The sequence below is a fragment of the Emiliania huxleyi genome (genome assembly GCF_000372725.1).
Source record: "Emiliania huxleyi CCMP1516 unplaced genomic scaffold EMIHUscaffold_99, whole genome shotgun sequence".
In the NCBI taxonomy this organism is placed as follows: domain Eukaryota; phylum Haptophyta; order Isochrysidales; family Noelaerhabdaceae; genus Emiliania; species Emiliania huxleyi.
The window spans coordinates 24,470-45,034 of record NW_005194698.1 but is presented as its reverse complement, the minus strand read 5'-3'; the positions used below and the strand labels follow the sequence as shown (position 1 = coordinate 45,034).

Sequence of the window (20,565 nt, the reverse complement as noted above, 5' to 3'; positions counted from 1 at the left end):
GAGGTGGAGCTGAACGGCATCTACACACAGGTGGCTGGCAAGCTCTGCAGCGGCAGACCCGTCTACCAATCGAGCATGGGCGAGATCGTGCTCTTCCGTCCCAGCGACGAGTCGGGGTGGGCGGTGGGCGCCAGCGGAAACCTTGCACAATGGGACGATGCACGCCACGACCCCTTGGGTAGCCACGATGCACGCCCCCCTGGGGTAGTGGCGGCTGATTGTGGCTACAAAGGGTGGCTCCACACCTGGGGCCTTGAGTGCGATCAGAGGCCGGACTGCCGAGGCGGGTGGAGGGAGGTGCAGATCATCGCCTTAGGCGATTCTACGGCGCCCTGGGACTGGACTGTCGGCCATCATTCCGGGAATCAGTTCGGTACATTTTGGGGCGACGCCCATGGCCTCGCGGTGAAGGAGGTGCAGTGCTCCCAGGTCTGCGGTGCGCACGGTTCCGTCGTTGCAAACGCCGTCATCTGCGAGTGCGCCTGCCGCGACGGCTTCAGCGGGCCGCGGTGCGAGAACCCTGAGCTCGCGCCGGCGTACTCGATTAGCGGCGCGGCCCGGCGGAGCTGGGGAGAGCTGAACGGCATCTACACACGGGTGGCTGGCAAGCTGTGCAACGGCAGGCCTGTCTACCAATCGAGCATGGGCGAGTACTTCCTCTTCCAGGAGAGCGGCAGTTCGTCATGGTGGGTGAGCAGCGACGCCGCCTCGTGTAAGGCAGGCGGAAATATCTCCAGCCCAACCAACGTGTGCGGAGGGAGCCCCGAGGCGTGCGTGGGACGGTGGCTGCAGTGGGACACAGATTATCACAGGGGGTACAGGTTCATCTCCGGCTTCCCCCTTATGAGGGCGGTGGAAGTCAGCAACAACTGGCGCAACGCACATGGCCTCGCCGTGAAGGCGGTGCAGTGCTCTCAGGTCTGCGGTGCGCACGGCTCCGTCATTGCAAACGCCGTCACCTGCGAGTGCGCCTGCCGCGACGGCTTCAGCGGGCCGCGGTGCGAGAACCCTGAGCTCGCGCCGGCGTACTCGATTAGCGGCGCGGCCCGGCGGAGCTGGGGAGAGCTGAACGGCATCTACACACGGGTGGCTGGCAAGCTGTGCAACGGCAGGCCTGTCTACCAATCGAGCATGGGCGAGTACTTCCTCTTCCAGGAGAGCGGCAGTTCGTCATGGTGGGTGAGCAGCGACGCCGCCTCGTGTAAGGCAGGCGGAAATATCTCCAGCCCAACCAACGTGTGCGGAGGGAGCCCCGAGGCGTGCGTGGGACGGTGGCGGGAAAACACGGGCTGTGCCAGCGCTTGGTGCGACGCGCCCAGTCTTACGGTGAGGCCGACCCGGGCAAGCCTGTCTTCTGCTCGCGGACTCGCAGCCGGAACTACGAGTCAAGCACAGGCGCAATCTTCTGGGCTTCCCACGGAAGCTGTGGCGGCGGAATCTGGAACTAATAGGGCTTTGTCTGAGCCTAAGGGTCTACCGGCGCTTCCGGTGGAAGCGGTGGCCGAAGCGGCCACCGCCCCTGGGTTGCAATCTGACACGTCCAGCAATGACACACGCGACGAATAGTTTTTTGCGCTGCTACCTAGTGTCTCCAAGGCATGCGTGTGTGAGCGAGCCAGCGCAGTTGCTAGACGTATACTCGTGTGGATGGAGCTGCGCGCCACCCGTTGGCTGCCGCGGCGAGCCGGTAGAAAAGAGCGGCGACCGGGTCGGCCGCGCCATCGGCCGGCGCGCTGCGAAGCCCCTCGTGGAGCATCACCAGCGCGTGCCCGCTCGCGCCCGCCGCGTGCACCCACCGTGGTTAAGACTTGGGGGTGTCGTGGTTAAGACGGCGCGCCCTACGGGTTGCATACTGCCTTCACGTAGGGTCACGCCGCGTGTACTGGCTCTCGAGTCCATACTTTTCAGCCAAAAACCCTGCCGCAGCGCCCGCGCGGCCGCGCGCGCCGGCCACGGAGGTAGTTTCCAAGAAAAGTAAGCACCCTGACTTGTCATTTAATCCACAAGTCTTCTCACTTCTCTCTCCACGGCTCCAATCTAAACAAGCTTGTACTGGCTACTACCCTGTGGCTGTGCGCTCCTCTCTCGACTCTGCTCTCTCTCGCGCGAAACTCTGCGCGGCTAATGCACGGACAAGTCGAACGGGGTGGAGATGCTGCACACCCAGCCGCACAGTCACGGCCCCCAGTAGATGGCGTGTCAGCTCGCGCGTCAGGGGGTGCCGCCCTCGCCCGCGGCCTTCGAGCGGGCCGGCTTGCGGCCGAAGCTGAAGACGCGCGTGAGCTTCTCGCCCGCCTTGGCCGCTTCCGCCTTCGCGCGCTCCGCCGCCGCCTTTGCGCCCGCGAGGCGGTCGGTCTGGCCGGGGGAGGAGAAGTCGGGCGCCACGTCGTCCGAGACGAGCATCGCACTGCGCTGCTCGAGGGAGAGGGCGTGGAAGCCGCCTGCGCACGGGCGGACGAGGCGCCGTCGCTCCCCCGGCTCGCAAGCGGCGAGGGGCGCGGGGAGGGGAGACTTCCCTGCAGCACGCCGAGGTTGGCGAAGCCGTCCGCGAGGAACTCGTCCACGATCTCGCGGACGAGCTGCGCCCCAAGCCCGGGGGTGCCCTTGTCAGTGCGCGGGTCTCCGGACGTGAGCAACGCGGGAGCAACGCCGCCGTCGTCGCAGATCTCGCGCAGCTCCGCGCGCACCGCCTCCCGCACCTCCGGCCGCTTCGCCTGCCGGGCTGTCGACACGTCATGGACGTGTCGTGGACGTGCCTCCCGCACCTCTGGCCGCGTCGCCTCGGCCGGCGGCAGGTGCCGCGTCAGCGCGAAACAGCCGCGCTTGTGCTCCGCCTCGGGGCGTAAGTCGACCACCCACCGGCGCAGCCGGCCGGGCGTGTGCAGGGACGGGTCGAGCTCGTCGCCTAGCCGGCACCTCAACCGTCAGCACTCCCCAACGCATTGGTTGGGACGGGGCGAGCCGCGCCGCCCTGCAGCCAAGCGACGGAGTACGGCGGCGGCATCGGCTGGTCCGCCGCCCACGCGTCGGCGACCGCCGCGGCAAGCCCGTGCGGCAAGCTCGCGTGCGCGGCGCACGCCTCCTCGTGCAGCAGCTGCGCCTGTTCAGAACCGAGTCACGAATCACCGACTAGTCAATGGAGCGGCGCACGCCTCCTCGTGCAGCAGCTGCGCCTCGCGCGGCGTGGAGAGGCGCAGCTGCGTGAAGGCTGGTAGCAGTGAGTCGGGCGGCATGGCGAGCAGCGACTCCTAGAAGGTTCTTAGAAGGTTCCTAGAGGGTTCCTAGACGGCTCCTAGAAGAGGCATGGCGAGCAGCGACTCCTTGCCCCGAGCGAGGAGGCAGACGAGCAGGACGGGCGTGTGTGCGCGCGGGAAGGCGACCTCGGCGGGGATGGAGAAGAGGCACAGCTCGATCAGCCGGAGGTGCGCCGCCGCGTCCGTGTGCGTGCCGAGCAGCGAGGTGAGCGCGCGGCCCAGCCGGACCGAGAGAGGAGGCTCGGCCGCTTGCAGGTGCAGGGCGAGCGCGGGCTGCAAGTAGCGGAGCAGCACCCACAACCAGAGGAGCAGCGCCTGGTTGGGCGGCTGCGCCGGGACGTGGACCTGGCCCTGCACCGTCGCCGTCACCGGCATGCCCCACGGCTTGCCTGCCACCAAGCTCCTCGGTGTCTAATCACTGGTGTCCGGTAGTTGATCACCACCTCGCGTGCCCCGCGGCATGCCTGCCATCAGCGCGGGGGAGAGGCGGCCGAGGCAGGCGCACACGCAGTTGAAAAGGTCGGACCTAACTCACGGATTGCGAATGGTTCATCCTCCACTGCCAATGGATGGGCGCACATGCAGCGGAAGAGGTGTCGGACCGCTGCCCGCGCAGCGCCTCGCGCGTCACCGACCCGCCCCCCGCCTCGAGGGCGGCGGACCCCGCCCCGTGCGCGACCAGGAGCAGGAGGGGGGCGAGGAAGGGGGCGAGGCCGAGCTCGGGCGAGTACGAGAGCGAGAGCGACTTGAGCAGCAGCTGCAGCACCGCCACCCCCTCCTCCTCGAGCGCAGACGCCGCCTCCGCTGGGAAGCCGTCGCCGTCGCCAACCACGCAGGGTCCAACCGCGGCCTCCACCGCCGTGTGCACGTCCGCCACCAAGTCCGCCACCCCTCGCAGCGGCGTCGCCAGCAGCATGCGCACCTCCCGCCGAGAAGCAGCCGAGATGCAGCCGAGATGCAGCCGAGATGTGGCCGAGAGGTGGCCGAGAGGTGGCCGAGATGTGGCCGAGATGTAGCCGAGAGGTAGCCGAGGGGTGGCCGAGATGCAGCCGAGAGACAGAGATAGCGGCGAGCGGCATGCGCACCTTGGCCGCCTCCGCCGCCAGCGGAACCATCGACTCGACCTGCAGCAGCCGCTTCCACAGCGCCCATCGCACCGGAGGCGAGACGCCGACCGAAGCGAGGGCGCGCTGGGCCTGCGGGGGCAGGGGCTCGACGGAGCCGCCGTCGGCGCCTGTTCACAGCGCTCTGCGTCTCGCCCTCGCCCTCTCTGCTTGGTGGGAGGGGCTCGACGCGTCTGGCGCCCGGCGCGAGCCACGCGGCGAGCTGCTGCTGGTGGGCGGCGTCTGCCTCGAGGACGGCGGCCTGGGCAAGGGGAGGGGCAGCTGGTGATTGAGAGGGCGGGGAGGAGGGCCTGGGGGAGGGGGGGAGGCAGCGAGTGCGGAAGGGGCTCCTAAGGGGTGGGTGTAAAGGAGGAAGGTGGGGGGGGGGGGGGGGGGGATTTTTTTCACCCCTTTGGCCTTCATACGGGGGGCCGCCTGTTCCCCCCTTGGTCCGGGGAACCCCCCCCCCCTCAATCCCTTACACCTCCAAAAAGGGGAAGTTCCCCCCCCCCGGAACAACCTTCCCTCGCCCCTTGAAGGCCCCCCCCCCCAGAGACAAGGAAGGATCAGCGGTCCCCTCCCCCTCGGGAGGGAGGGCCAGAGGGAGGGCCCCAAGCAGGCTCCGAGACGGCGCGAGGGCAGGGGGCTGTGCAAGGGGGGAAGGGGGCTGTGCAAGGGCGAGGAGAGAGGGGGCGGCGCGCGCAACCTCGTCGGCGACCCCGCCCTCGCCGCCGCCCCCGCCGCCCTCGCCCGCCTCCTCCTCCCCCCCCGCCTCGAGCAGCGACGCGTTGATCGCGCGAGCCAGAGCCGCATCCTCCGCCTCCTCCGCCTCGGCAGCGGCCTCGTCCCGCCCGCCCTCCAGCTGGCCCGACAGCGAGCGAGCGAGCGCCTCGTCCGCAGCCTCGTCGACCTGCTCGCGGGCCCGAGCCGCCTCCGCCGCCTCGGCCGCCTCGGCCGCCGCCGCCACCGCAGCCGCCTCCGCCGCCGCCGCCGCCTCTGCGGCCGCCTCCGCCTCCGCGCCCGCCGCCGCCGCTTCTGCCGCCGCCGCCGCCTCCGCCGCCGCAGCCGCCTCCGCTGCCGCAGCCGTCGGCGCCTCCTCCACCGCCGGCGGCGGCGGAGCGATCCCGAGCAGGTCCTCCAGCAAGCCCTCCTCTGCGGCTTGCGGCGGCGGCGGCGGCGGCGCTGCTTGCGGCGCGGGCGCGGCGAGCTCGGGTGCTTCGAGCTCGGCCACGGGCGGGGCGAGAGAGGCGAGGGGGATGGCGGGGTCGGAGAAGAGCGCGACCGGCGGCGGCGCCGCCGCCTCCTCCGACGCCACCGAGAAGAGGGAGTCGAGCCCGTCTGCCAGCCCGGCAGCAGCCAGGCCTGCGGCGGGCGCCGAGGCAGGCGAGGGGGCGGGCGTGGGCGAGCCGAGGAGGCCATCCAGGCCGTCAAAGGCGGCGGCCGCGGCCGGCGCAGGCGGCTGCGACGGCGGCTGCGGCGGCTGCGGCGGCAGAGCGCCGCCGAGGAGGTCCGAGCTGCTCCCGAGCAAGTCGACGAGCGGCGTCGCCGGGACTGCCGGCTCCGGCTCGAGAGCGCCAAGCAGGTCCGTTGCCGGCGCCGGCGCCGCGGTCTCGGGCGGTGGCGGCGGTGGCGCCGGCGCGGCCGGCGCGGAGGCGGCCGGTGCCGCGGCGGCCGGTGCCGGCGCGGCGGCCGGTGCCGGCGCGGCGGCCTTGAGCGCCTGCTCGGCGGCGTCGAGGTCGCAGCCGCATGCGTTGAGGGCCTCCTTGCACGCTTTGAGGTCGAAGGCCTTCCCGACGCGCGCCTGCAGATCCTTGATTTGCGAAAAGCTCGCGGTCGGCATGGGTGTGATTTCGAGTCCGCGGTCAAGACTGTGTCCACCTCGGCGCCGATGAGGGAGGCGCCGGGCGTTTCTTTTTCAAAGTCTCGGCGCTAACCCCTCACGACGGGTCATGTAGTCCCCACATTCGATGTCGTGGGATCGCTTGTCATGTGAGAGAGTGCGTTGTGTTCACGTTTTGTTTGGTGAGCCGGTGTGTGTACCAGTCCGCGCCAGTCCGCGCCCTTGTCGTGCCAGTGTGCTGTGCGGTATGTTGTTCTCTTTTGCCAGTGTCGCGCAGCCAGCGCAGGCGACGCAATAACGACTCCTCGCCTCCTCACTAGCGCCCATGCGGTCGGGGCTCCGACGCCTCGCTGTGCCCGCTGCGCTGACCGCTGCCGCGACGACGGCGCTCGGTGCCGGCCGCTTGGTGGCCTCTCAGAGCGGTCACGTCGCCGCGGCGAGCGCGGAGGCCGACGCCTCGCCGGCGATCGACGCGGACTCGGCGGCGGCGTCTCCGAGCGGCGAGCGGCGTCCTCCGCCCGCCTGGGTGGCGCACCGTCACCCGAGCATCCTGATCAAATACTTTGACGCTCGAGGCGTGATGGAGGTCAGCCGGCTCGCCCTCGCGCTGGGCGGCGTCGCCTTCACCGAGACGCGCTGGCCGCTCGACGTCTCCAAGATGGAGGACGGGCTCGCGGTCGCGGCGCCAGAGTACTGCGCGGCGGTGGACAGCGGCGAGCTGGACGCAAACCTCGGACGCGGGCCGGTGGTGGTGGTGGGGGGCGAGACCGTGCTCGCCCAGTCCAAGGCGATCGAGCGCTTCTTCGCGCGCATGCTCGGGCTGATGGGCGAGGACGAGCTCTCCGCCGCCGCGGTGGACGCCTTCACCGAGCACGTGCGCGACCTCAAGGAGAAATACCAGCGGGCGCGCGGCGCGGGCGGAGCCGAGCGCGAGCGCGCGCTCGCCGACTTTTATGGGCAGACGCTGCCCGACTTTCTGCAGCAGCTCGAGAAGACGGTCGCGCCGGGCGGGCACGTCGTCGGCGGCCACCTGTCGCTCGCCGACGTGACGCTGTACCAGACCTTCACCGACTACTTTGACGACCCGGCCAAGGCGGCGGCGGCGATGCTCGGCTGCCCGCGGCTGCTGGCCGCCTTTGACGCCGTCGAGTCGCACCCGAGAGTGAAGCAGTACATGGCGGGACGCAAGCAGACGAGGCTGTGAGATCGGGGTGTGTGACCCTCGTCCCGCCCATGACCGAGGTGTAGCGCCAGTCGTCGCGGGTTGTCCCCGCATGTGGTCCATGGCCTGCAGGAGTGTCGCTGCGTTGTAGGATTACGTGTTCCACTGTGTGTGCTGTGGAGGTGTTCACTGTCTGTGCATGCTTTCAAGACGAAAATCGGCAACACGTAAAGGCTAAAGGCCGCAGCGACAGCGAGAGAGCGTGTCCCGTGAGCTGTGTGTGTCTCCCCGCGCGCTCGCGCGCTCGTGTGTCATACACTGACGGCGGAGCGTGAGATCCGCCCCGCGCTCAGGCGCCGCACCTCATAGTCGACGGCGCAGCAGCCCGGCACGCCCTCATACGCAGTGTTCTGGCTCGTGAAGTAAAATGGCTGGCAGAAGCAGTTGCCGTGTACTCGCCGCATGCACCAGGGGCGCTTGCACGGCGCTTCCGGAGGGAGGCCGGGAATGGTCTGCCAGCCGATCAGGCAGTCGCCGCCGCACGAAGTCAACTGCGACGGAAACGGGTGTGGGCAACGGGTGCATGTGATTGCAAAGGGCAGGTGCGAACCTCAAGGATTGTTCCGTACGGCCCCTCCCATTCGCCTGTCAGGTCACGGCAGTCCATGCCTTGAGGCATCGGCGGCGGCGTGGCATTCAGGCAGTGGATGCCCCGAATGGGCCGAGTAGCGCGGAGCGGGGCCTTCTCGGAGGCGTCGCCCGAGGAGTAGCGCTCAGGCGTCATCATTTGTATCGCTGCGAGGGGCCACGCGAGTTCAGGGGACGTCCCGGACCCCCGCGGCCAAAATCGGATACTGGCGTGGCACCAGCTAGCACATAACAAGAAAAGAAAATCCGCAAGGGTTTTACGCATGGGGTCACTCCCGCGAAACTCGGGAACTAGCCGGGGCAGTCGGAGAAGGGGCAACTCCGTGCACTGACGGTCGGCCGCCAGAAAACACCGTGGATCGCGTCACACCAATCCTCACTACCCAACGCGGCCAAAGGATATCCACCAGTCGAAAAAAGAAACCCGGGGTGACATGCCCCTCCCGCCAGCCCTCCCGCCAGGCCCCTTGCTCGTTCTCCGTGTAGAGCCTTGTGTCCCGGTCAGGCAGTGTTTATGGTCTTTGCGCTGCCACTGCTGCTGTCGCTGCCCGCGGCTTGGCAGACCTCGCCACCACTGGCGCTTGCACCGGTGCCGGTGTCGGTTGGCTCGCCGCCGGTGCCGCCGGTGCCGCTGCTGCCGCGGCCGCCACTCTCCCCGGGCTTTGTCGCCGCAGCGAGCGATGCTGCTTTCCGCAACCTGATCGATGGGCTATTGGGCTCCTCTGCGGCGGTCGCTCTGCGGCTGATGCTCCTCGCCGCCTGCTGCGGACTCCTGGGCGCGAGCTGCGTTGACCATTCGGGACCCTCATCGAGTGACCCTTCAGGATTGCCATCTAAGAGGGTGGGGCGACCGGCTCAGAGGGTAGGATCGAGGTGCGGCGTGCCATTTGTGCTGCTGTCGCTCGCCCATCTGGCATTGATCCCAGGAGTCTCTTCGCTGGCTTCGCCAGGTCGGAGTGCTCCATGGGACTGCTGGTCGGAGTGCAATCAGCGTTCGGGCGTGTGCGTTGCCTGCGGCCCCGGCGGTGCCTGCTGCAGGGCGGATTCCCCGTTTCCCGAGTGCCCCGAGATCGTGCCTGACGACTCCGACTGTATCCTTCCGCCGGACCATCCCGCGGGGCCCGGACACTACCACTGTTGTGTGCCAGCTGTGCTGCCGCCTTCACCGCCTTCACCGCCTTCACCGCCTCCATCACTGCCACTACCGCCGCTGGCCCCGTTGCCGCCGCTCTCCCCCGGCTCTGTCTCCGCGACGAGCGCGGCCGAACTCCGCTCCCTGATCGAGGGGGCTGCTTTCGACATCTCCGTCTACCTTCCGCCGGGTGCGCACCTCATGCTAGGCAGCCGGATCAGCTGCGGCTCCGACATCAAGGTGACCGTCGCGAGCAGCGGCGAGGGCGCGACGCTCGACGGCCAGAGGTCGACCGGGCTCTTTTACCTCGGGGGCGGCTGCAGCCTCACCCTGCGGGGGCTGACCCTCGTCAACGGGAGGGCGGCGGGTAAATGGCCGCGGTACCGCGGCGGCGTTGTGTACGCGGAGGGGGCAGGCGACGTCGAGATCATCGACTCGACCGTGAGAACCTGTTCGACTAGCGGGGTGCGCCGCGTAGAGCTAGCAGCCCGCCCTGCAGCGAGCACAGAGCAGCCGGGTGAGATAGAGAGGGCCACGGCTGCCTCACCCCGCTCTCTCCTCGCAACCGCAGGAGGGCGGCGTCGTCTACGCGTATTACAGCGGTGCAGTCTCGATAATCGGCTCGAACGTGACGGGCTGCTCGGCTGGCTATGTGCGCCGCGTAGAGCTAGCAGCCCGCCCTGCAGCGAGCACAGAGCAGCCGGGTGAGATAGAGAGGGCCACGGCTGCCTCACCCCGCTCTCTCCTCGCAACCACAGAACGGCGGCGTCGTCTACGCGTATTACAGCGGTGCGGTCTCGCTAGTCGGCTCGAATGTGGCGGGGTGCTCGGCTGGCGATGTGCGCCGCGTAGAGCTAGCAGCTGCCTTGCAGCGCCGCACGGCAGCGGGGCGAGAGAGAGGAGAGAGAGGGCCGCGGCTGCCTCACCCCGCTCTCTCTTCGCAACCGCAGTGGTACGGCGGCGTCGTCTACGCGTATTACAGCGGTGAGGTCTCGCTAGTCGGCTCGACCGTGACGGGCTGCTCGGCTGGCCGGGTGCGCCACACCGCCCAGAAGAGGGGAGTCGTCCCAATACAAGGCCAGGAGAGTCACAGCCGCCTCTCACGCCTCCCATTGCAGGCGGGCGGAGCTGCGTACACGAGGAACACCGACCTCAACCTCACCGACTCCATCGTCTCCGGCTGCAATGCCGCGCGAGGCGGCGCTGTGTACGTGGCGTCGGGCTCAGCCAGCCTGGCCCGCTCCTTCATCTCCAACTGCAGCGCATCAGAGTCTGGCGGCGGCCTCTACTCGGCGGGCGGGCGCACCACCTTGAGCGACGGCACCCTCATCCGCGGCTGCTCTGCCCCGGAGGGCGAGGGGAATTCCATCTTTCTGCTCGCTGGCGAGGTCTCCTACGCCCTCCCTGCCCCCGCCGGCCGCTGGCTGCCAAACACGCGCTGCGAGGTGTACCGCGGGGCGTGCGCTTACGATCCGTACTACGAGGAGGACAAACAGACAGCATGCCTCGAGCACCGCGAATCTTGCGCGCTCACGGACAGCGATGCGACAGAGCCCTCATCGGGCGAGAAGGAGGCGGCGTGCGGCAGGCACACCGACAACGACAAGCGGGCGACTTGCAACGTCAATGAGGCGTGGTACTGCCAGGACCCGACCTTTGTGCAGCCGTGTAATTGGAACAACGAGACCGGAGGCGACCCCTCCCTCCTCGGCAAGAACCTCTACCAGCTGCCGCTACAGCCCGTCGACCAGGACTTCCCCTTCGCCTGCGCCGCCGGCCTACTCGGCTCGGCCGACACCGAGAAGCAATCGAGCAGCAGCTGCGCCGGCCACTGCCCTGCCGGCTCTCAATGCCCCGAGGAGGCGACCTATGAGGCGCAGCCCTGCGTTGCTGGCCATTACTGCCCGGTTGGGACAAGCGTGCCCCTCCCCTGCCTCGCGGGAACGTTCTCGAACGCGACCAACCTCACCGCTGCGAGCGAGTGCACCGACGCCTCGCCGGGCCACTTCGCTACCATCGGAGCCACCGAGCCGACGCCGTGCTCGCCTGGCAGCTTCGCCGCAAAGGAGGGGCAGGCCAAGTGCGAGTCGTGCGCTCGTGGCGCCTCCTCAGGTGAAGGCAGCGGCAAGTGCTACGAGTGCGAGGCTGGCTCTTACGCCGCCAACGCTGGCCAGGACCTTTGCTTCCCATGCCCTCACCCCCTCAGCTCGGTCAACGGCAGCGTCACTTGCTCCATCTGCAAGGCCGACCACTACTTGCATATTTCGACCCCCGTCTCAGACGACGACATCTTCAATTCCCCAACCTACTACTGCCAGCCGTGCCCGTCAAACGCCGACTGCTCGACCAACACCACTCTCGAGACCCTCGGCGTGCCACGCGGCTACTGGCGCGCCTCGCCCCTCACCACCGAGATTCACAAGTGCGACGTCTCGAAGCACTGCCGCGGCTCGGGAAGTGCGTCGGAGGTTGAGATACCCTCTGGTCCCCGCCTCGCCGATTCTGGCCCGGGCTGCGACACGGGCCACACTGGCCCGCTCTGCGAGTGGTGCGTGAACGACGAGCAGTACTTCAGCAGCGCGGAGTCAGGTTGCGTCGACTGCCCGACGACGTGGCGGTTCGGCATCCTGGCGGGAGTCATTGTCGCTCTTTCAGGGGCGGTGCTCCTATCGTGCCGTGCTCTCGTCAGCACCGAGGCGTGGGGCCGTTTTAGCGCACGTCTTGACATCATCGAGTCGCAGGTTGGCCCCACCCCCCAACACCCGCGCACCCGCAACTCCCGCCTCTTGCACGTTACTTGCCTAGAGGCTTTTCGTCGCATAGGATGGAAGAAGCCTGTCCACACTTGAGTGTATAAGTGTAGCTACACCTTATACACCAGCACCCTTGTACACCTTACCATAGGTCGGCTTCCAGCCCAAGTTCAAGGTCCTGGTCAGCTTCTACCAGATCGCTACGACGCTTGGCCCCGTCTACGGCGTCCGCCTCAACGAGACCTTTACGCGCTGGACCAACTTTATGGACTCGCTCAGCTTCGACCTCCTTGGCCTCACCTACCCGGGCGCGTGCATGGGCTCGATGAGAATCCGGCTCATGGTTGCCGGCTTGTGGCCTCTCGTTGCCATATTGCTTGAAGGCGCCGCCCTCGCCTGCCACGCCTTCGCAGTGTGGCTTCTGTCTGGTCGCGCCGACGATCTCCGGCGCGACCTTGTCCGAGCCACGCTGCGCCGCATCCTCTACTGGGCCATCCTCGTCGCCTACCTTGTGCTGCCTTCCGTCTCTCGTACCATTTTGAAAGTGGAGCAGTGCGAATCCTTTGCCGTCAACGACTTCACCGGGGAGAGGCGCAGCTACCTCGTGGCCGACCTCACCGTGCTCTGCAGCGCCGACGACGACGAGTACAGCGGCCTCGACGCCTACTTTTGGGCCTTCTTCGTCCTTTGGCCGGTGCTCATCCCGCTAGCTTTCCTCGCGCTCCTCCTTTCGATCCGCTCCGAGGTGCAAGCGCAGCGGGTCACCCCGCTTGCCGGCGCCAGCCGCTTCCTCTGGCGCGACTACGACCCGCGCTTCCTCTTCTGGGAGGTCGTCGATATGGGCCGCAAGCTCTTCCTCGCCTCGCTGGTGCTCTTCATTCATACCGAGTACGGATCGAGCAAGCTCCTCCGCCTCTTCGTCGCTTCTGTCGTCTCGGGCCTCTACCTCGCCGTCCTCACCCTCGCCCGGCCCTTCAAGCGCGACGACGACCTCTACCTCGCGTGCACCGCCAATCTCTTGCTCTTGTGCTGCTTCATCTCGGGCACCGTGATTCAGCTGTGCGAGAGCGCTGCTTACGAGAACATGTGCTACACCCTCGTCGGCTTCGACAGCGCGCACGGAGCGAGTGAGTTTGTCATTGCGCTCACCGCCGCAATGCTCGCTACGTCGCTGCTCGTCGTCTTCTTCAAGACAGTGAGCGCCGTCCGCGCGCCCACCATCCGCCTCGCCTCCACCGATCGCCCTCCCGCCCTCGAGCTGTGCCCCGAGTGCCACTTCCACGGCTTCATCTCGCACGCCTGGGGGACCGGCCAGGACCAGACCCACACCGTCGTGCGGCGACTGCAGCTGCTGATGCCCGGCGTCCGGATCTGGCTCGACGTCGATAACCTCGACGATGTGGGAAGGCTCGAGGAGGCGGTGGCCGATGCGATGTCTTTTCTCGTCTTCCTCAGCGCCGGCTACTTCAAGAGCTTCAACTGTCGCCGCGAGCTGTACGCTGCGCTCGCCTCGAACCGGCCCTTCATCCCCATCTTCGAGGCCGACGCCACGAAGGGCGGCGCTTCTCTTGCTGCGTTGCAGGCCGAGTGCCGCGAGAGCTGCGTCGAGGTCGCCCCGCCCGCCTACCCTTCCTACCGCGGGCCAGACGAGATGCTCGCGCGCGTGTTTGAGGAGGCGGAGCCGATCGTGTGGGTACGGGTGAACGCCTTTCAGCTCGAGTCGCTCAAGGCCGTCGCGCTGCGCATGCTGCTGCACTCTCCGTTCTACGCGAGCCACCCGGCCGAGCTTGCTGAAGGAGTGATGGTGCCCGGCGAGGCAGGTCCCGTCGCCTTCAGCGGCCCCGTCACCATCCTCGTGTGCCGCGGCAACAAGGGCGCCTTTGGCGTAGCAGACGAAGTCAAGGCGGCGGCGAAGGAGGGGGGCGGCTCTGCTGCATCCGAGATGGTTGTGATCCGCGATGCGGAGGAGGCGCTCGAGGGAGCCAGCGCGGCCCCTCTCTCAGGGCACTTCGTGCTCCTACTCTACCTGAATGATAAGACCTTTCTCGATGCGGGCGGCACCGTCACTCGCCTCGTGCAAGACGCAATGGACCGGCGCATCGCCATCGTGCTTGTCCACGAGCAGGACCCTAGCTGCGGTGGCCGCCCGTTCCGGCACTTTGTTCAGCAGACGCCGCAGGTCTTGCAGCGGTCGCCGTACAAGCTCTACGACACGGTGGCGGTGCCGCTCTACCCGTCGGAGGAGCACCGCCGGGTGAGCCTGCGCCTCGTGCTGCGTGGCATGGGAGCGTCACCGTGCAGCGCGGGGATGCTACGGCGGCAGTGGCAGCTCCTTCGCCGCCGCATCGCGGTGGCGCGTCTCCGAGATGCCGCATACGCGCGCTTCAGATATGGGCTGCAGCACCCTTGAGGACCACGGCAGAAGTCACAACAGGGCGGCGTGCGGCGGAAGACTCGAGTAGCGAGCTGTCTGTTGAGAGCTCGGCCAGGAGCTCCACACCTCGTGTGAGTGAGTCAGTGAGTGAGGCTGTGAGGGAAGGTAGAGCGCCAGTAGCGGCCGAGAGAGGGCTGAAAACAAACATCCTTTTAAAAACACAGCGACCGTGTCTCTGACTCCCCTGACGCTTTGGCCTCGTACGACGCACGACGGGCGCCTCCATATCTGCCCACCCCCGCGGACAGTGTCAGTGAGTCAGCGACAGGCGAATCATGTGGCAGGAGCGATGCGTGTATCGACTGCCGTTTCTGTGAAGGTTTTCCTTGTGCCGCCGAGAAACCCCTCTTCTAGCTAGGGTGTCGACTAGACTGCACTCTTGTAGCATGCAGGTTGCAGTCTGCATGGATCAGCCTCTGCATAGACGGGCTGATTCTACATTCCGTATTTCTCTGAAAATGCAGAATGCAGATGCAGAATGCAGAATGCAGAATGCAGAACCCAGCCCAAAATGTTTACTCTGTATGTGCAGCATGCAGAATGCACGATGCAGGAAGCAGAATCGGCCCCAAAATGGATTCTTCTGCAAGGCGTTCCCGACGCCGCTTGACTATCCAAATGTGCACGCGCCGGACGTGATGCTCAACGTGTGGCCGTGGGCCCTCCCGGCCGCCGCCCAAACGTGAAAAGCGCACCACTAAACGCCCAAAGGCATTTCACGACTTGTCTGTGGTCTAGTGCCAGGTAACCTAAAAGCACGCTACACACAATCACATCCGTGCTCTGTACGGCTTTAAAGTATGCCGGTGTAGACTCTACACCGCATACAGTGTACATCCGACCAATATCTAGACGTACGATTCGTCGTACGTCTTATTTAAATAGAGTACCGATCCCAATATCAATACACCGCAGCACACACATTTAACCACGGAGCACGCAGAGCGCAACAGACAGGACAGCGGCCCCCTCAGCCTCACCAGCAGCGGGGAGCACGGTCGGAAGGGCGCTTTTGTCGCTTTCGGCAACACCGAGGCTTTCTATCGGAACATGGTCGTGGGGCATGGGCCCTACTGCGAGGAGGGAGAGGGAGGCAAGGGGGAGGGAGAGGGGGGTGGACGGGGGAGGGGAGTGTGAGGGGTACGGGCTACGGGGGCGAGGGCATGGAGGGGGAGAGGAAGAGCAAGGGCGAGAGGGGGCAGGGGACGGGTCGATGGCATACTAGGGGGGGCAGGGTGGCGGGCGGCGATCGCCGCATACCGTCCTATGGCGGCGAGTACCGCTACGCCAGGGAGGACAAGGACGTCGACGTGCGGCTGCTGCTGTTCGAGTCGTTCGGTGGGTTCGGGAAGGGGGTCGGCGCGATCCTCTGGAAGAGGGCAAAATCGGGGGGGGGCACGCGAGTTCAGTTCAGAGACAGAGCACAGAGACTTTCTTCGAGTTCAGTCAGAGAGAGAGATTTTTAGTTTGTTCGAGTTCAGATTGGGACGTCCAGACCCCCCGCCCCAATATATGGGTCACCCCACCCCCCAGGATGACTGTGTATTAGATGTATTGTTGGCGTGCACAGCACTAGCTCGCCGTAATAAGTCCGCCTTATATCAATTCATGCGAGTGCGTCTCATGTGCAAGTGCATGTACGATGCTGTGCCGCCACCGACCGTCTGTGGGTTGTGACCAGTCTCAATGTCCCAGATGTCCCACCCCCCTCTGCGCGCGGGCCTTCTAGGCCCCGCGGGTAGTCTCCCCCCATCCCCAGGGCCTCCAGGGCTCGGGGGCTCGCACCTCAACCTCTCATAGATAGACCAGCGCGCAGCGCCATCTGAGGGAGGGTGTAGAGGATGTAGAGCTGTAGAGTGTTGTAGAGCTGTAGAGCTGGGGAGCGCTGTAGAGAGCTGTAGACAAGAGGATGTAGAGCTGTAGAGCTGTAGAGATGTAGAGCGCTGGAGAGCGCTGTAGAGAGCTGTAGAGCTCTACATCCGCCGCGGGACGATGTGAGTCGCCTGTAGAGCGATGTAGAGGCGCTCTACAACGTGAAATCTCTACAACAAACTCTACATCACAAGCGGCGAACGAGGCACGGTCGCTCTCCGACATGAGGCGCGTTGCACTTGCCAGTGCTGCGCTGGCCTTCTGTCTGCCCGCCCAATGGGTGGCAGGTGCCTCTGCTGCTGTGGCATGCCTCACGGCTGCGACTGGCCGGCGCCTCGGCGCGTCAGCTCGGCTCGGCGTAGCGATAGTGGCCAGCGCAACTCGCCTGGACTCAACGCTCAGCCAGGAGCTCCCGCACGCGCTGGCGCGAGTCATGGCGCATGCAACGCGTCTGAATGCTCGCCTCGCCTCGCGCAAATGCGACCGTCCTCGCAGCCGACAGTCCACCGCCTGCTAAAGAAGCACAGCGACGAATGCGGCACCGGCGACGCATGGCAGGCTGGTCATGACGCAGTCATAGGGGATAGGGTGTTGTGTGCCGTCAGAGTGACTCTCTGTGTGTCAGGGATAGTCAGGGCCGTCCATCAGAGCTCCAGTAAGCTCGGAGACACCCCATTAGCGCGGCTCGACCTCTTTGAGTCACTGCCTTCCCGGCGGTTTGCTTTGGCTGTGAGCGCCATTGTTCACACGAGCAACGAGAAGGTAGACGCGTGCCGTGAATAATTAGAGTCACGCCATCGAAAAATCGAAAAACGTCTCACACAGCAGCTTGCTTGATGTCGATGAGCTTCTCCCTTGACCAACCCACGGAGGCGGACGCCACAGAGGCGGGGTTGCCCTACGTGCTGATTGAGGCTGCCGCGCCGCACGCGATAGTCTTCTCCAGCCCGTCTTGGGCAGCCATGGTCGGGCTCGTAGACAACGACGATGCGGTCGGCAAGTCGCTGGACCTCTTCTCCGGACCCGGCACGGACACTGAGGAGCTCCGCCGGCTGCTGGTCGCGGCGCGATCATCGCGGCCCTACGAGGCGGATCTCATCTCGTACGACATGCAGAAGCAGCCCTTCCGCCACACTCTGTCGCTGCGGCCGGTCATGGCGCCATCCAGCGTCCTCTCACTCCTCCGAGCCGAGAGCCGGAACGTGGCGCCGCTCAGCAAGGGCGCAAACGGGCGGCGGGCGCGCGGGCGAGAGGCCGTCTCGGCGACGAGCCTGAGCCTGCAGGCCGAGGTGCTCTCGTTCAACCCTCCTCCGACTCCGAGCGGCGCGATGACTGTCATAACTCAAGGTCACGCGCCGTACTCGGTGCTCTGGGCCTCGCCCGCCTGGCTCTCGCTGTGCGGCTTCACCGCGGTCGAGCTGATGGGCGACTCTCTGCGCTGCATCCAGGGGCCGGGCACCGACGCCGTCAAGATCCAGGCGCTGATGGCCGCCGTCGCGAGGCGCGAGGCGGTCTCGGTCGAGAAGCTGGTCAACTACGACAAGCACAAGGTGCCCTTCGTGCAGAACCTGAGCGTGGAGCCGATCAGCACGCCGCGCGGCACCTTCTTCCGCGCCTCCTCCTCCGCCGTGTGCCGGCTCGGCCCGCCACTCGCCCAGCCGAGCGACGTCTGGTGGGGCGACGCCTTTGAGGAGCACCTCGCCGCCTGGGAGGAGCTCGACCGGCAGTGGGCGAGCAGGAGGGGCGAGAGGGCGCGCGCGGAGGGGCGCGTGGGCGTGGCGACGTAGCGCGCGCCTCATATCGCGGCGCGGCAGCGGCGTAGGAGCGCGGAGCGGTCCGTGCCTCAGGCGGAGCCGAGCAGTGGCGTTCCCTTCCGAGGCGGAGGGTGGGGACGAGAGTCAGAGTTGTGGAGTGATGGTGTGTCGTTCTCATGATTCAAAAAGCGACAGAGTTTGAAAAACGATTGACTCGACTCGCCACTCTATCTCTCGACCTCTCACCTCGCTGCGTGTGTCCCCCTCGGCCTCGCGCCTCGGCTCTGGCCTCCTTGCACCCGCTGGCTCTGCGCGCACCTCACACGTGTTACACGTAGTTCATGTTACAGTTACACCACTCACACCGGCCGCACAGCACATACACGCTACACGAGGCTCTATACGTACTGAGAGACGTACACGGTACACACGATGCACGACACGGTCGGCCCGGGCTAAAAGTGCCGCATGCGGTGCCGGAAGGCGGAGGCCTTGTGGCGGTACATCAAGCGGGACCGGCTCGATGCGGACGCGAGCAGGTCGGCGTCGCTCGCCACACGCGGCAGCCGCCGTGGGCGAAGGCCGTGCTGCGGAGCGAGCTGCCCGTCCGCCTGCTGCACCGCCGAACCTCCTCCTCCAAAGTCGATCGCCTGCGCCACTCCGTCCGCCTCGGGCGCCTGCTGGCTCTCGGCCGCAAGCTCCTCGAGCGCGAGGGGCTTTGGCGGAGGAGAGACCGCGCCGCCGCCTCTCTGCCCAGTCGACCACCCGTCTGCTGCTCGGTCGCCCGCCCACTGCCCTGCCGGCCGCCCCATCCGCTCGAGATTCGGCGACGACTGGACGCGGCGCCGAAGAGAGCCGCGCCACGCGCCTCCCGCCGCGAAGCGCCGCTCCGACTCGCGCTTGAGCCACGCGGTGGCCCGCGGCAGCCCCTGCGCCGCGATGAACCTGCCCAGCCACGCGGGCGCCCACGCGCTCAGCGAGACTCGCGCCTGCGGGAGGCAGCGACGCGGGAAAACATGTTGGGTGTGCGGGGGTCGGAGGTGCGGGGTCGGGCTGCGGAATGTGGGGCGGACGCGTGGGGCGATGTGCGTGTGTCGCCGAGTAGTAGACGGCCGTTGAGTTTGGCCTCGCGGGCTCCTCGCGAAGCAGCCAGTGGCCGGTGTTCTGGACGAGGTCGGAGGGCTTCGAAGGGTCGAGGGTCCACGTGAGCTGGTTGTGGAGCCGATCGAGCACCTGGTGTGTGGGCGTGCGTTCATGTTCACAGGCGCGTCGCCAGAGAGCACTCGGAGAAAGGCCCCGCACGTGGTGCACGTGAGACGTGATCTTCAGAAGGCCGACCCCGATCACCACGCGGACCTTGATGTCGGCGCCCGAGTCTACCGCCGTCGGGGGACGTGGCCGAGCGTGAGCGTGCAGCGGTGAGCGTGTGTGCGTGCGTAGGCCGTGTGGCGGGCGGCTGCACACTCTCGTACACGTCGGCGGCAGTGACGTTGTCCACCATGGACGGCCAGGAGCCGAAGTCGAGCAGCGTCGCCCACACCAGCTCCGCCGGAGCCTCGATCATCACGGCCGCGAGACCCTCCTTCCCGTCGCCGCCCTGGCCAATCGACTTGAGCACTGTCTCGCCCCTGGCAAGCCTCTGCGCCTCCACGGCATTCAGGCGCGGCAGTGGTACCGCCAGAGACTGTTGGTGCTGCACGCGCAACGCAGTATCTGGTGTTTGGCTCGCGCAGGCTGGTGTGCTTCTCTCCAACGTCGCCAACTTGAGCTCGAGCTGCCGCACTCGGAGCAACAGGGCTACGTTGAGGGCGCCAGAGAGCACGAGACCCAGCAGCGGGTTTTCTACGAGACACGGTAATGCTGCTGCGATCGCAAGCCCGATGGCAAGCTGGAGGCATATCGAACTGCTCGGCCTCATTGACGCGTTCGGCGCGACGTCAGGCTCTCGGGGGCGTGAGACGATGAGGTTCTCAATGTCACAAAAAAATCGTTTTTATACGAAGAGAGATAGGAAGAGGCAGACTCCTCCTTAAAATCCCTGTGTGGTGGCGGCGTGCCGTCCTCCCATCCCTCCCTTGGGTTGTCTGTTTTCTTTCTTTCTTTACGAAAAAAAGTGCTAATGTTTGTTCACAGGCGGGTAGGGTGCTTTTTGGGTACCTCTCCTACAGCCACATTAGCGGCGCGCAAACATCAGTCCTCACCTCCCTCTCCCGCGCGGCGCGCGCACGCATGAGAGTCGTGATTTCTGGTTGGTTTTCTAAAATCTCTCTCTCTCTCGCATCTCCTCAACGCAGCCAAACATAACACAGGTCGGTCGTGGCTAGTTCCATTTCACTGTGGCACAGCTCGCGTTACAAAACCTTGATTTGACCATTTGCGCAAATAGGTGTAGCGCCCCCGGGATTTCAGCGAGAGGGAGGCGTTGAAGTACACAATGTCCGCTTCGCTAAGCCTGTCGACGCGCCACGGGTGCGACGCAAGACTCTGTGCGATCCAGTGGTGAGAGGCGTGCTGAGATCTGTTGTTGGGGTCGTTCTCCGCCACCTGGGCCTGCATCACATAGATGCTGCACGTCGATGCTGCGATTAGGCTGCGGACGCTGTCAAAGCCGGG

General features: G+C 66.4%; 6 protein-coding genes across 6 annotated transcripts in view; 3 read left to right on the top strand and 3 right to left on the bottom strand.

The window, feature by feature from the left end:
* Positions 1 to 1,984: 1,984 nt before the first annotated feature.
* On the bottom strand, positions 1,985 to 5,522 carry EMIHUDRAFT_466341 (hypothetical protein). The gene is made up of 11 exons (XM_005756064.1): positions 5,063 to 5,522; positions 4,559 to 4,621; positions 4,340 to 4,488; positions 3,857 to 4,176; positions 3,719 to 3,780; positions 3,321 to 3,643; positions 3,151 to 3,248; positions 2,971 to 3,100; positions 2,766 to 2,905; positions 2,513 to 2,714; positions 1,985 to 2,441 (listed from the first exon to the last, which is right to left on the bottom strand). The coding sequence occupies exons 3-11, from the start codon at positions 4,404 to 4,406 to the stop codon at positions 2,212 to 2,214; spliced, it is 1,572 nt and encodes a 523-aa protein (XP_005756121.1). The 5' UTR covers positions 4,407 to 4,488; positions 4,559 to 4,621; positions 5,063 to 5,522; the 3' UTR covers positions 1,985 to 2,211.
* Positions 5,523 to 6,522: 1,000 nt separating this feature from the next.
* On the top strand, positions 6,523 to 7,401 carry EMIHUDRAFT_108082 (glutathione S-transferase; the record flags this gene model as incomplete). The annotated part of the gene is made up of 1 exon (XM_005756063.1): positions 6,523 to 7,401. One exon carries the CDS (start codon positions 6,523 to 6,525, stop codon positions 7,399 to 7,401), a length of 879 nt encoding a protein of 292 aa, XP_005756120.1.
* A 1,120-nt stretch (positions 7,402 to 8,521) lies between these two features.
* EMIHUDRAFT_108081 (hypothetical protein) lies at positions 8,522 to 14,302 on the top strand (the record flags this gene model as incomplete). The annotated part of the gene is made up of 5 exons (XM_005756062.1): positions 8,522 to 8,848; positions 9,711 to 9,791; positions 9,898 to 9,978; positions 10,090 to 10,173; positions 12,044 to 14,302. 5 exons carry the CDS (start codon positions 8,522 to 8,524, stop codon positions 14,300 to 14,302), a joined length of 2,832 nt encoding a protein of 943 aa, XP_005756119.1.
* Positions 14,303 to 17,030: 2,728 nt separating this feature from the next.
* Positions 17,031 to 18,158, top strand: EMIHUDRAFT_439376 (putative PAS domain protein). Its single transcript, XM_005756061.1, has one exon. The coding sequence runs from the start codon at positions 17,035 to 17,037 to the stop codon at positions 17,983 to 17,985; it is 951 nt and encodes a 316-aa protein (XP_005756118.1). The 5' UTR covers positions 17,031 to 17,034; the 3' UTR covers positions 17,986 to 18,158.
* A 249-nt stretch (positions 18,159 to 18,407) lies between these two features.
* On the bottom strand, positions 18,408 to 19,870 carry EMIHUDRAFT_221800 (hypothetical protein; the record flags this gene model as incomplete). Its single annotated transcript, XM_005756060.1, has 5 exons — positions 18,408 to 18,653; positions 18,792 to 18,941; positions 19,063 to 19,185; positions 19,255 to 19,328; positions 19,417 to 19,870. The coding sequence occupies 5 exons, from the start codon at positions 19,868 to 19,870 to the stop codon at positions 18,408 to 18,410; spliced, it is 1,047 nt and encodes a 348-aa protein (XP_005756117.1).
* A 241-nt stretch (positions 19,871 to 20,111) lies between these two features.
* The window catches only part of EMIHUDRAFT_466339 (hypothetical protein), a gene marked incomplete at its 5' end in the record, with an annotated part of 4,234 nt that continues 3,780 nt past the window's right edge, over positions 20,112 to 20,565 (bottom strand). The window contains 2 exons of the mRNA XM_005756059.1: positions 20,112 to 20,183; positions 20,242 to 20,259. The remainder of the gene's footprint in view (positions 20,184 to 20,241; positions 20,260 to 20,565) is intronic.